This window comes from Chlorocebus sabaeus, chromosome 9 (genome assembly GCF_047675955.1).
Source record: "Chlorocebus sabaeus isolate Y175 chromosome 9, mChlSab1.0.hap1, whole genome shotgun sequence".
NCBI classification, from domain to species: Eukaryota; Metazoa; Chordata; class Mammalia; order Primates; family Cercopithecidae; genus Chlorocebus; species Chlorocebus sabaeus.
The window spans coordinates 71,903,904-71,918,039 of record NC_132912.1 but is presented as its reverse complement, the minus strand read 5'-3'; the positions used below and the strand labels follow the sequence as shown (position 1 = coordinate 71,918,039).

General features: G+C 38.8%; 1 protein-coding gene across 7 annotated transcripts in view; it reads left to right on the top strand.

The window, feature by feature from the left end:
• TET1 (tet methylcytosine dioxygenase 1) overlaps positions 1-14,136 on the top strand; it is a 142,542-nt gene that overhangs the window by 101,907 nt on the left and 26,499 nt on the right. For 4 of the 7 annotated variants that reach the window (XM_038009144.2, XM_073019084.1, XM_073019086.1 and 1 more), the window contains 3 exons: positions 7,144-7,355; positions 13,538-13,688; positions 14,044-14,130. In XM_038009144.2, coding sequence (XP_037865072.2) covers positions 7,144-7,355; positions 13,538-13,688; positions 14,044-14,130 — 450 coding nt within the window. The remainder of the gene's footprint in view (positions 1-7,143; positions 7,356-13,537; positions 13,689-14,043; positions 14,131-14,136) is intronic. The other 3 variants (XM_007963255.3, XM_073019088.1, XM_073019087.1) reach the window with 1 other exon arrangement.

Below are 14,136 nucleotides of genomic sequence, written 5' to 3'. Positions count from 1 at the left end.
TTTACAAAGGTTGAATTGTATTGTAAAAGTCTCATTTTCTTGTAATATGTAGATAGCTTTAAATGATGTTAACTGGTGACTTCTTGGGAGGGGTTGGCCACCATAATTTTTTTTTAAAAATTTAGTCTACTTTGTCTCATATGATTATTGATAAAACTCAAAAGTGACGTTTCTTTGGAAAGATACGATCCCGCTACACTTGACATGAATGTTGCTCCTAGATCTGAATCTGATCTGGAATTTGTATGCTACATTTGTGGCACTGACAAAGCACCCTATTCCCTTTGGAAACCTTACAAATAAGATTGTGTTACAGGGACTTATTTTTTGCTTTTAAAAAATAATCCTTTTTAAAAAAATTATAATTTACAGCTTGTATACTTGAACTTAGTTTGGTTTTTAATTTAACCTTTTATTTCCTTTTTTTTTTTTGAGACGGAATTTCACTCTTGTTGCCCAGGCTGGAGTGCAATGGCACAATCTGGGCTTACTGCAACCACCGTCTCCTGATTTCAAGCAATTCTTCTGTCTCAGCCTCCTAAGTAGCTGGGATTACAGGCGTGCCTGGCCAGTTTTTTTTTCTCTTTACTTTTTAAAAAATTATTATTACTTTTTTGAGACAGAGTTTCACTCTTGTTGCCCAGGCGAGAGTGCAATGATGCAATCTCGACTCACTGAAACCTCTGCCTCCCGGGTTCAAGGAATTCTCCTGCCTCAGCCTCCCAAGTAGCTGGGATTACAGGTGCCCACCACCAAGCCCGACTAATTTTTTTTGTATTTTTAGTAGAGATGGGGTTTCACCACGTTGGCCATGCTGGTCTTGAACTCCTGACCTCAGGTGATATACCCGCCTCGGCCTCCCAAAGTGCTGGGATTACATGTGTGTGCCACCACGCTGGCCTTTTTTACTTTTTAAACCTTAAAAATTTTTTAAATTGTGTAATCTTGTTCTTTCTAATATTAGTTTTTAAATTTAAAAATTATATATACACATTATGGATATATTTCAAATTTTAAAAGCCCTTACAATTTTGGCCTGTGCTTAGAGATTATAATTTTTAGCAGTTTGGGTATACTCAAACTAAGAGTTAGGCTGTGAAAATTTTCTGGTTTTTGAGACAGGGTCTTGCTCTGTCACCCAGGCTAAAGTACAGTGGCGCAACTCACTGCAGCCTCAACCCAGGCTCACGCAATCCTCCTTCCTCAGCCTACCAGGGAGCTGAAACCATAGGTACTCACTACCACGCCAGCTAGTTTTCTGTGTTTTTTTGTAGAGACGGGGTCTCATTTCATTGCCCAGGCTAGCCTTTAACTCCTAGGGTCAAGAAATCCTACCGCAGCCTCCTGTGTTGGGGTTACAGGCATGAGCCACTATGCCCAGCCAGAACTTTTTTCTTTTCATTCCTTTGTTTAAAAAAAAAAAAAAATACCAAGTATTGTGGGGTTTTTAATTTTAAAAATTTTTTTTTCTTTTTTTTTTGCAATGGAGTTTCACTGTTGTCGCTCAGGCTGGAGTGCAGCAGCACGATTTCAGCTCACTGCAACCTCTTGGTTCAAGTGATTTTCATACGTCAGCCTCCGCAGTAGCTGGAACTATAGGTTGCACCACCACCCTTGCCTAACTTTTGTATTTTTGGTAGAGACAGGATTTCACTATGTTGACCAAGCTGATCTCAAACTCCTGACCTCAGCTGGTCCGCCTGCCCTGGCCTCACAAATTGCTGGGATTACGGCTTGAACCACTGTGCCCTGCCCTAATTTTTGTATTTTTAGTAGAGGCAGGGTTTCACCATGTTGGCCAGGCCAGTCTCAAACTCCTAACCTCAAGTGATCCACCTGTCTTGACTTCCCAAATTACTGAGATTACAGGCATGAGCCACCATACCTGGCCTGTTGTTAATAGTTAAAAAAAATAGAAACAAAATACTAAGTTAAGAGTGATAATTTTTGTCATTGTACACCTAAGGTGAAACTTGACATCATGATTCAATTTGCATTGTAACTAGCAAAGGTAGGTGTCTTTACTAATTATTAATTTTTATTTCTTCCATGAATTCACTCTTCATAACCTTTTTTTAGGTTATCTTCTATTACACTTTTGTAAATATGTATAATAGACCACATATGTATAATATGTATAATATGTATATGTATAATAGACCATAGCTGGTTTTATCATGGCTGGGCGTGGGGCCTCACACTTGTAATCCCAGCACTTTGGGAGGCTGAAATGCGCAGATCACATGAGCCCTGGAGTTTGAGACAAACCTGGGCAACATAGCCAGACCTCGTCCCTACCAAAAATGCAAAATGGTAGCCAAGGACAGTGGCAAGTGCCTGTAGTTCTAGCTACTTGGGAGGGTTAGCTGGGAGGATCACATGAGCCCGGAGAGCTTTTAAATGATGTTAAAGGCTGCATACAGTGAGCCATGATCAAGCCACTGCACTCCAGCCACCGTGACATAGACACTGCCTCCAAAAGAAAAAGAATAGAAAACAAAAAAAGAACAATTTTAAAAGAACAAACTTCAATTTAGAAGAGCAATTCCCTTATTTGTTTAGAAAATGTTTCTCTTGAGGGTTGGAGAATTACCTATTGGGTACAATGTTCACTATTTTGGAAGTAAGTATACTAAAAGCCCAGACTTCACCACTGCCCGATATATCCATGTTAAAAAACTGCGCTTGTACCCTCTAATTCTTTAAAAACAAATTTTCCTGACATGATGCGCATTTACCCTTCCATATGAACCTTAGAAACACGCTAAATTTGAATAGATTGCGGGAGAGATTTGTGGCTAGACATTTAGGGTTGGCTTTCTCATTTAGGAACACTGTCATGTTCTTCCAAGTGAACTTTCTTTTATAACCTTCTCTTTATATTTTTTATAGTTTTGTTCTTATGTTTTTGGCATCTTTCTGTTTTTTAACAAACTTACTGAGATATCAGCCTTTAAATCAAACTTCTATCTGGTTATTCCTGGTATGTAGTAAAGCTACTGTATCTTCAGTATATAGGAATCTACTTGTTTTACTCTCTTTAAAAATCAAGTAGATTTTTCTGTGATTCTCTTGAAAAATATTCTAGAAAGACTATTATAGCTATAATAATTGTGTCCTATTATTTTAATACCAGTCATATATCATATTGTCTGTTTCAAATAGGACTGTAGAACAATTTTGAAGTCTGTATACCAGCAAGAAGTTAGTGAATATAGTGGAAAAATAATTAAATGTCACCACAGTATTCACTGACATTAGGAATAGATAGTGTATTTTTGTACAAACAACTAGAATGTGTATACCTTCAGTGTTCTCCTGGTTTTTGTAAGCAGGGTAATTAAAAAGCTGTTTAACTACTTGGTTTTTCTGTTTCCTATATGCATGTGACATGACTAGAAGCCAAATTTGCCTGCTATAACAAAAACCTCTATGGGGCTTTGAGCTGCTTCTGTCCCAAGCATTGAGTATTCAAGAATAATCTTAGCTACAGTTGCCTCTTGGAAATTTAATAGTATCTTTATAACAACACTTTCTTCTTTCCACCAACATAGGTACCTCTTTTTTCTTTTTTTTCCTTTTTTTCTTTTTTTTGAGATGGAGTCTTGCTCCCGTCGTGCGGCTGGAGTGCAGTGGTGCAATCTTGGCTCGCGGCAACCTCCACCTCCCAAAGTGCTAAAGGCATGAGCCACGGTGCTGTCCTGGGTAGCTCCTTTTTACTGTGTTTTACTTTGCTAGGTGACAAATATTGTTGGGCATATATTCGTATGCTCATCATCTATTTCCGTATTCTGTATTATGAAGTGCCTATTCAATTTTTTTCTGCCAATTTTCTATGGGGGCAATTCTCTGTGTATGTTGTATCATATATATTATGCCAAATATATACAATGTAAATATATATAATGTGTGTGTATATATATTATGTCAAGTATATGTAATGTAAATATTTCCTCCTGCCCTTTTGCTTGCCTTCTTTGTTTATTTGTTTGCTTTGCCTTCTTTGTTTATTTGTTTGCTTTGCCTTATTTATTTATTTATTTTTTGAGGCAGTTTCTGTCACACATGAGTGCAGTGGCGAGATTTGGACTTAATGCAACCTTGGCTTCCCAGATTCAAGGGATCCTCCCGCCTCAGCCTCCCAAGTAGCTGGGACTGCAGGCAGGTGTCCACACCCGTCTCATTTTTGTGTTTTTTGAAGAGACAAGGTCTCACCATGTTGCCCAAGCTAGTCTCAAATTCCCGACCTCAAGTGATCCAACCACCTCCCAAAGTGCTGGGATTACATGCGTGAGCTACTGCACCTGGCCTGCTTTTTTTTTTTTTTTTTTTACTCTGTTGCCTAGGCTGAAGTTCATGATGATAGCCTTGAACTCTCCATCTCAAGTGATCCTCCTGCTTGCCTTCTTTATTTTTTTATTATATTTTTTGCGGGGGAACAGAGTTTCTGTCGCCCATGCTGGAGCACAGTGGTGACATCTGGGCTCACTGAAACCTCGGCTTCCCATGTTCAAGGGATCCTCCCACCTCAGCCTTCCAAGTAGCTGGGACTACAGGTACATGCCACTATGCCGGGTTTATTTTATTTTTTATGCAGACTGGGTCTCAGTATGTTGCCCAGGCTGGCCTCGAACTCTTGGCTTCAAGCAATCCTCTCACCTCTACCTTCCAAAATCTTGGCGTTACAAGCGTGAGCTGCGTCACCCAGCCTTTTTTATCTTTTCAATTAGCGGATTTGGTAAGCCATTTTAAAATGCTTTGCCCACTCATAGGTCATGACTATGTTTTCTTCTAAAATTCTTCATTGCTTTATTTTTTGTGTTTAGATATACATTATATTCAAGTTGATCAGTGTGAGGTAGGGGTCAAGATTCATTTTCTTCCATAAACGTTGGAACAATTGGTCAGTTTACACACACACACACCTCTGATAGGGTTTTGATTGGGATTGCATTGAATCTAGAGATCAATTTTGGGAAAACTGACATAATTATAATAGTGTCTATTCCATGAATTTATACTCCTCTGCATATAGTTAGTCCTTTGTTTATTTTAATAATATTTTTAGTTTCCAGTGGTCTTACAGATTTAAATTTTTTTTTTTTTTTTTTGAGACGGAGTCTTGCTGTCACCCAGGCTGGAGTGCAGTGGCCGGATCTCAGTTCACTGCACTCCGCCTCCTGGGTTTATGCCATTCTTCTGCCTCAGCCTCCCGAGTAGCTGGGACTACAGGCGCCCGCCACCATGCCCAGCTAGTTTTTTTTTTTTTTTTTTTTGTGAGACAGTCTCGCTGGGTCGCCCAGGCTGGAGTGCAGTGGCCTGATCTCAGCTCACTGCGAGCTCCACCTTCCGGATTTACGCCATTCTCCTGCCTCAGCCTCCCGAGTAGCTGGGACTACAGGCGCCCGCCACCTCGCCCGGCTAATTTTTTGTATTTTTTAGTAGAGACGGGGTTTCACCGGGTTAGCTAGGATGGTCTCGATCTCTTGACCTCATGATCCGCCTGTCTCGGCCTCCCAAAGTGCTGGGATTACAGGCTTGAGCCACCGCGCCCGGCCCAGACAGATTTAATATTTAAGCAGTTTATTGAACTCAGATTTGAATTTAAAGACTCCTAACCATTGTGCTTAATTTTCTATTGTACACTGATGGAAATTTGGAATATCCAGAAAAGGCACAAATATCAGTAAAAAGCTTTTTAGCATTTCCCATACAAAAATTTTATTAATATAAATTTGTTGTTAATTTTGACAACTTGAATATTAACCGATATAATTTTGATACAACATATATAATTTTGTATTTGAGATTATTTGCAAGCAGTGTGTTATTATTTGGCTGTAAGAGGACATATAAATACAGAAAAAAATTTAATGTAAATAATTGTGTCTAGGGGGAAGGTCCTAAAGCCAACTCTACTCAAGGAATGACTTGGTAGCAATGATTGTTAACCATCTGGAGTGACAGAAGAAAGTGATATTGGGTAACTAACTTCTTAAGAAGTTTCATCTCAAGTTTTGTAATATTATTATAGCAACAAAAAGTTATGCTATTGGTTGCTCCATTCTGGTTACATGGATGGGCATTTTCATCATGTTCTGGTTATGTGCTGATTAATGTGGTCAATCTCTGCACTTTGTAAATTTTTGATACATGGAGGCAGTTTTAAATGGTTGGATGGTTTTATGTAGTGACAACATTTGTATAGACTTTTTTTTTTTTTTTGTAGTTAACACTCGGACCACTAAGCAAATTTTAAATACTGCTGAAGTCTTTTTAACATCCCAATAATTGGATGCAGTATTAAATAAATAAATAAATATTTACAATTAATTTTTCTATTTTGCATTCACCAAGTCAACTAGACCACATTAGTCTTATGAATTAAAAGCATATAATGCATCCTTCCAATAGCATGTAAAAATCACAAAAATCACAGAGGCATTCCTTTGTGTATATTAATTCTTGATAGTAAAATGAGTCACCCAAAGGAAAATCTGTGACATTCCTCAGATGGCCAAAATTCAGTTGTCAAGTTTATTTTTAATGTTGAGAGTTCTTGGTTATTTCCATCTAATTACATTAGATGGTTTTTTCGATCATCCACATTTGTTCCTTTGTGACATTTGTGGAATTTCAGTGCAGTTAAGTTTTCTACCGAGCCCTCTCTTGTCTGCTGTGCAAACTAGAACAGCAGTGAAATAAAACACAGACTGCCTTTTACTACTTCTACAAATAATAACCACATATCACAGATTTTTGTTCTGCCTGTTGTTTGTTAGTCATATAGGCTGAGGTACTCTTGTGATGAGTCTCGTGGAGAGGGAACTGTTGAGGCAGTGGAAAGTCCTACAGGCTTTTATCCCTTGAGAAGCAGTAACTTTAAAAAAACTGAAATATGGCCGGGCATGGAGGCACATGTCTGTAATCCCAGACCTTTGGGAGGCCAAGGAAGGAGGATTGCTTGAAGCTAGGAGTTTGGGACCAGCCTGGGTAACATAGTTAGACCCCATCTGTAGAACAAATTGTATAAATTAAGTAAATAAACTAAAATATAATCATGCAGAACGTCAAAAGGAATATCCATTGCATTCAAATTTGGCATACTTGTCTTCCATAGATGAATATATTCTGTTTTTTCAGGTTTTAAGAAGAAGCAGTGATGAAGAAAAAGTTCTTTGCTTGGTCCGGCAGCGTACAGGCCACCACTGTCCAACTGCTGTGATGGTGGTGCTCATCATGGTGTGGGATGGCATCCCTCTTCCAATGGCTGACAGGTTATACACAGAGCTCACAGAGAATCTAAAGTCATACAATGGGCACCCTACCGACAGAAGATGCACCCTCAATGAAAAGTAATTAAATCTGTTGTATACTGCCTTGCCATTCAGATCTCTATTACATAATGGTAAAATGTTATTTAGCTACCAACTATGTATATTATATGGGAGAATAGGATTTGAGTATTGTGGAATTAAAAAGAATGAACATTTCTGTACAGAGAGAGTATTTTATAGTGAGTTAAGGTCAGTTTAAATCATTCTCCTTTAGAATATTACTTCACTGTGACCGGGTGCAGTGGCTCACGCCTGTAATCCCAGAACTTTGGGAGGCCGAGGCAGGAGGATCATGAGGTCAGGAGATCAAGGCCATCCTGGCTAACACAGTGGAACCCCGTCTCTACTAAAAATACAAAAAATTAGCCAGGTGAGGTGGTGGGCGCCTGTAGTCCCAGCTACTCGCGGGGCTGAGTCAGGAGAATGGCATGAACCTGGTAGGCGGAGCTTGCAGTGAGTCGAGATGGTGCCACTGCACTCCAGCCTGGGCGACAGAGCAAGACTCTGTCTCGAAACAAAAAAGGAAAGAATATTATTTCATTGCTTCCCTTTTTGGGAAGAGTCTGGAGGAAAGGGATTTTGACTTAAAAGAATGGTCTTCCACAGGAGTGTCATATCATTTTGCATTTCCTCTATTCAATGTAAGAGAGTATCTGTTTTTCTGTAGTCTTACCAATGATTATGTTGGCAAATGTGAGTCTTTGCCTATTAAGAGAAATGACATCAGGGTAATTTTGACTTGAATTTCTCTTATGAATGAGAGTGTTTTTTTCATATGATTAAGAACCATTTGGCTTTTTGTTAGTTTGTTTTAACCACCTGTTAAATAACCTAGCCCATTTTTGCAGAGAATTCTTCCGTTTATCTATTTTCTCTCTACTCTGTGATATAATTTGCAAATATTTTTCTCAGTTTGTGTTTTTCCTTTGGCTATGTTATCTCCCGCAAAAGGTTTTGTTTTTAATGCAATCAAACATACCCATCTTTTTCCTTATTTGGGTTTGGATCTCAAGTGGTATTTAGGCATTTTTTTTGGTGACTTTAAGCAAAGCAACATATAATGAAACCAATATTTTTCTCATCAATATTGTAGCAATATTGAGTGATATTCGGGGAACTGCTGTATGTGGTTTCACTTATAATCACGATTTCCAACAGCCTATTGGCATCAAGTGAGAAATGACTATACTTGTTTAAAATATAAATTTTTGAAATTTAAATCTCTCATACATTTCATGAATCACTGTTAAATAGTTGTAAGAGGAGATAAGTTTTGTTGTTCTTGTTGTTCTGTTTTTTTGAGTCAGAGTCTTGCTGTCACCATGCTGGAGTGCAGTGGTGCGATCTCGGCTCACTGCAACGTCTGCCTCCCAGGTTCAAGTGATTCTCCTGGCTCAGCCTCCTGAGTAGCTGGGACTACAGGCGTGCGCTTTGGGAGGCCGACAAGGGAGGATCACTTGAGGCCAAGAGTTCAAAAGCCAGACCAGGCAACATAGTAAGACTCCATCTCTACAAAAGTATTTTTTAAAAAACACTGTTTGGGAATGGTGGCACATGTCTATAGTCCTAGGTAATTAGGAGGCTGAGGTGGAAAGGTAGCTGTTGCCCAGGAATTTGAGGCTGCAGTGAGCTATGATGATGCCACTGAACTCCAACCTGAGCAACATGGCAAGACCTTGTCTCTTTAAAAAAAAAAAATGAGAGAGAGAGATTGAACTTCATGGGCCTGATGTAGTGGATCAGTGTATGCCTGATCAAAGCAGGAGGATTTTTTGAAACCAGGAGTTTGAGAACCTATCCCTACACAGCATTTTTAAAACCAGGCATAGGGATGTGTGCCTGTGTTCCTGGCTACTTTGAAAGCTGAGGAGGGAGGATGGCTTGAGGCCAGGAGTTTGCCGTTAAAGTAAGCTATGATTTTGCCAGTGCACTTGAAAGAGCATGACCAAGTCTTCCCCCAACCCACCCCCCAAAAAAAACAGTTCACAAATACAGAAAGATGTAAGAATACTCCAGTGAAATCTTTTTTTCGAGATGGAGTCTCACTCTGTCGTCCAGGTTTAGTTGCAGTGATGCAATCTTGGCTCACTGCAAGCTCTGCCTCCCAGGTTCATGCCATTCTCCTATCTCAGTCTCCCAAGTATAACTGGGACTACAAGCGCCCGCCACCATGCCTGGCTAATTTTTGTATTTTTAGTAGACACGGAATTTCACCATGTTAGCCAGGATGGTCTTGATCTCCTGACCTTGTGATTCGCCCGACTCAGGCTCCCAAAGTGGTGGGATTACAGGTGCTAGCCACTGCGTCCAGCCCAGTGAACTCTTTTTTTTTTTTTTTTTTTGAGTCAGATTCTCACATTGTAGCCCGGACTGGAGTGCAGTGGTACAATCTTGGCTCACTGCAACCTCCGCCTCCTGGATTCAAGCAATTTTCTTGCCTCAACCTCCCAAGTACCTGGGATTACAGGCGCCAGCTACCATGTCCGCCTAATTTTTTATTTTATTTTATTTTATTTATTTATTTATTTATTTATTTATTTTTGTGTTTTTAGTAGAGATGGGGTTTCACTATGCTGGCCAGGCTGGTCTCGAACTCTTGACCTCGTTATCCACCCACCTCAGCCTCCGAAAGTGCTGGGATTACAGGCGTGAGCCACCGCACCTGGCCCGGTGAACTCTTATATACCCTTACTTAGATTCCACAACTGTTAACATTATGTTACATTTGTTTATGTACACATATAAACACGTTACTGTTGTTGACTTATTTCTTTCTTAATCATTTGAGAGCTAGATGTAGACTTTGTCTTTTCCCCTAAATAATACTTGAATGTATTTATCCTAAAAATGAGGATATAGTTCTCTTGTATATTCCTATATAATGATCAAATTCAGGAAATTTAAATTTGATAAAATACTGTGATCTCATCTTAGTTCATATTCAAGTATCATCTATTTCCCAATAATTTTCCCCTGTCCATGATTCAATGCATTTAGTTATTTTGTCCTTTTGCTCCCTTAATCCTTTTTGTTTTCTCAGTTTTTGTCTTTCATGACATTGAAATTTTTGAAGCAAAAAGGCTAATTCTGTAGACTGTTAATCAATTTGGTTTATCTGTTTCTTCTTGACTCAAGCCAGGCTATGAAATACAACCTATAGCCAAAGATGGCTGAAACGAAAGAAAAAAAATTTTAAAAATGAAATGTAACCTGGACTATTACACTGAGTGCAATTTGTCCCACTATTGGTGTTGTTGACCATTTAAAATAATCTGAGGATGCTCTTTTAGATCTCACAACTTATCATATTTCCTCTGTGTTTTATTTTTAAAATAGTAGTACATAGTAAAACAACATTTTTCTCTCCTCCCATGTCTTTTTCAATGATATGAATAAATATCTTTCTATTTGGTTGACAACTTTAATTTTATTCTATTCAAAATTTTTTAACCATTCCATTTGCATCTCATTTAATGAATTTCATTGAAGTCTTTCTTTCTTTTTTTTTTTTTTTTTGAGACGGAGTCGCACTGTGTTGCCCAGGCTGGAGTGCAGTGGCCGGATCTCAGCTCACTGCAAGCTCCGCCTCCCGGGTTTACGCCATTCTCCTGCCTCAGCCTCCCGAGTAGCTGGGACTACAGGCACCCGCCACCTCGCCCGGCTAGGTTTTTTTTTTTTTTTTTTTTTTTTTAGTAGAGACGGGGTTTCACCATGTTAGCCAGGATGGTGTCAATCTCCTGACCTCATGATCCGCCCGTCTCGGCCTCCCAAAGTGCTGGGATTACAGGCTTGAGCCACCGCGCCCAGCTCATTGTAGTCTTTCTTATAAGCGATGTTAAGTTACATATCAGGCATTTTCCAGACTTTCATAGTGAAAACATAAAAAATAGTTTTTTTCTGAATTTTTATATTACTTTCACTTTTTAAAAATATTTGGTTTCTTTATTGTTTGTATATTTTAATCATTACATAAGTACAATGTATACTAAGTTATAAGCATTATGCAATTTTATTTTATTTTTTACTTATTCTTTTAATGTTATTTTTGTCCTTTCTTTCTGAAGGAATTTAAAAGCATGCAATCCTTTTTTAACTTTCATTTTAGGTTCAAGAGTGCGTTTGCAGGTTGTTTATTTAGCTAAATTCATGTCACAGGGGTTTGTTGTACAGATTATTTCACCAGTCAACTACTAAGCTAGTATCCAATGGTTATTTTTTCTGATCCTCTTTCTTCCCACCCTTCATCTTCAGGTAGGCCCCAGTGTCTGTTGTCCATGAATTCTCAGACTTAACTCCTACTTATAAGTGAGAATATACAGTATTTCATTTTTTGTTCCTGTGTTAGTTTGCTAAGGATAGTGGCCTTTAGCTTTATTCATGTTCCCACAAAAGACACGAGTATGTTCTTTTCTATGGCTCCATACTATTCTGTGGTGTATGTGTACCACATTTTCTTTATCCAGTCTGTCATTGATGGGCATTTAGGTTGATTACATGTCTTTGGTATTGTGTATAGCACTGCAGTGAACATTCATATGCATATGTCTTTATGGTAGAATGATTTATATTCCTTTGGGTATACACCCAGCAGTGGGATTGGAAGAGCATACAGTTTTATAACTGCAAGAAGAATATATGCCACTTTCATTGTCATTCTTACCATATAGTTTAGTTTAAGGCTTTAGAAATGCCCTAAAAGTTATACGCTTAAGATTTAATTAAATGAAACTGGTTTTCTGCTCCATTTTTTTCTATTATGCACTTTTTAAAGTTTTTAAAATTGGGAAACTGTTTTGTTTTTGTTTTTGTTTTTTGAGATGGAGTCTTGCTCTGTCACCCAGGCTGGAGTTCCGTGGCACAATCTCGGCTCACTGTAACCTCAGCCTCCTGGGATCAAGCAATTCTCCTGCCACTACGCCAGGCTATTTTTTGTACTTTTAGTAGAGATGGGGTTTCACCATGTTGGTCAGGGTGGTCTTGAACTTCTGACCTCATGATCCCTCCCAAGGTGTTGGGATTACAGTCGTGAGCCACCACACCTGGCCAAGAAACTGTTTTTATATAAAATATATATTGTTTTTCAATCCTCAGAAAATTAGTCTCATTTTAGATATAAAGCAGCTGAATTCCAAAGAGGTAATAAAATGTTCTAATTCTCATTTGTGATATGGAACAAATCCAGGATTTAAAACCCAGATTTAAAAACCAGGTTCTTTCCAGGCTCAGTGCCTCACACCTGTAATCCCAGCACTTCGGGAGGGTAGATAACTTGGGGTCAGGAGTTTGAGACCACCCTGGCCAACCTGGTAAAACCTGTCTCTACTAAAAATACAAAAATTAGCTGGGCATGATGGCACACACCTGTAATCTCAGCTGCTCGGGAGTCTGAAGCAGCAGAAGCGATTGAACTTGGGAGGCGGAGGTTACAGTGAGCCAAGATTGTGCCATTGCAATCCACCCTTGGTGACGGGGCTAGACCCCATCTCAAAAACAAAACAAAACAAAACAAAAAACAAAAAAAAAAGAAAAACCCAGGTTCTTTATTTCCCTATCTCAGACATCTCCAAATCAAACAATATTGTGGATATTTTAGATCTGTATAGTTTATTCCATTTATTTGGAATTGCAATCATGACCAATATTTTTGCTAAAAATTTGGTTATAATAAAGTACAGTTAGCCCTGGTCCCCTAGTCAGATTTCTTGAAAAAACAAAAGTTAGCTTTTTATTGTTAACATTAAACTACTTTTGCCGGGCGCGGTGGCTCAAGCCTGTAATCCCAGCACTTTGGGAGGCCGAGACGGGTGGATCATGAGGTCAGGAGATCGAGACCATCCTGGCTAACATGGTGAAACCCCGTCTCTACTAAGAAATACAAAAAACTAGCCGGGCGAGGTGGCGGGCGCCTGTAGTCCCAGCTACTCGGGAGGCTGAGGCCGGAGAATGCCGTGAACCCGGGAGGCGGAGCTTGCAGTGAGCTGAGATCTGGCCACTGCACTCCAGCCTGGGCTACAGAGCAAGACTCCATCTCAAAAAAAAAAAAAAAAAATTAAACTACTTTAAATAAGTAATATAATAGATAAGTGTTATAACCGGTTCTTTAGCCATCCAACCTTCTAAAACTATATAAACCTGAAATGTTGTGTCTGAGGTGTTGTAATGCTTCATCAATTCACTCTCTTGTAATTCCAATCTTACAGTCGTACCTGTACATGTCAAGGAATTGATCCAGAGACTTGTGGAGCTTCATTCTCTTTTGGCTGTTCATGGAGTATGTACTTTAATGGTTGTAAGTTTGGTAGAAGCCCAAGCCCCAGGAGATTTAGAATTGATCCAAGCTCTCCCTTACATGTAAGTGTTCTTTTTTATTCAAATAATGTATTTTTGAATTACACATTGAATATTTAAGTGCACTCCTTTAACATTTTCTGAAACACTATAACAACTAAATATTGAAAAGTAGTAATCAAATAGTAAAATTATATTTATATTATATAAGTAAATAAATTAATTAAGACTCTAAACAAATTAGGTAAAGACTTTAGCTATCACCCCAAATTCCAATTGTCCCTGGCTTCCTCCTCCTGCTCTACTACCCCACCCCAGCAAAATCATCATTAAAAGAACCTAGAATTTTATACTCAACCAAAATAGGAAAAGCCCATTTGCCAAAATTTCAAAGACTCAGAAAGTTTACTACCCACAGACCTACTATGAAAGAATTACTAAAGGACGTAATCCAGAAAGAAGATATATGAAACCGGAACGAATCAGTCCGGGACACGAGGCCATGGTGAGC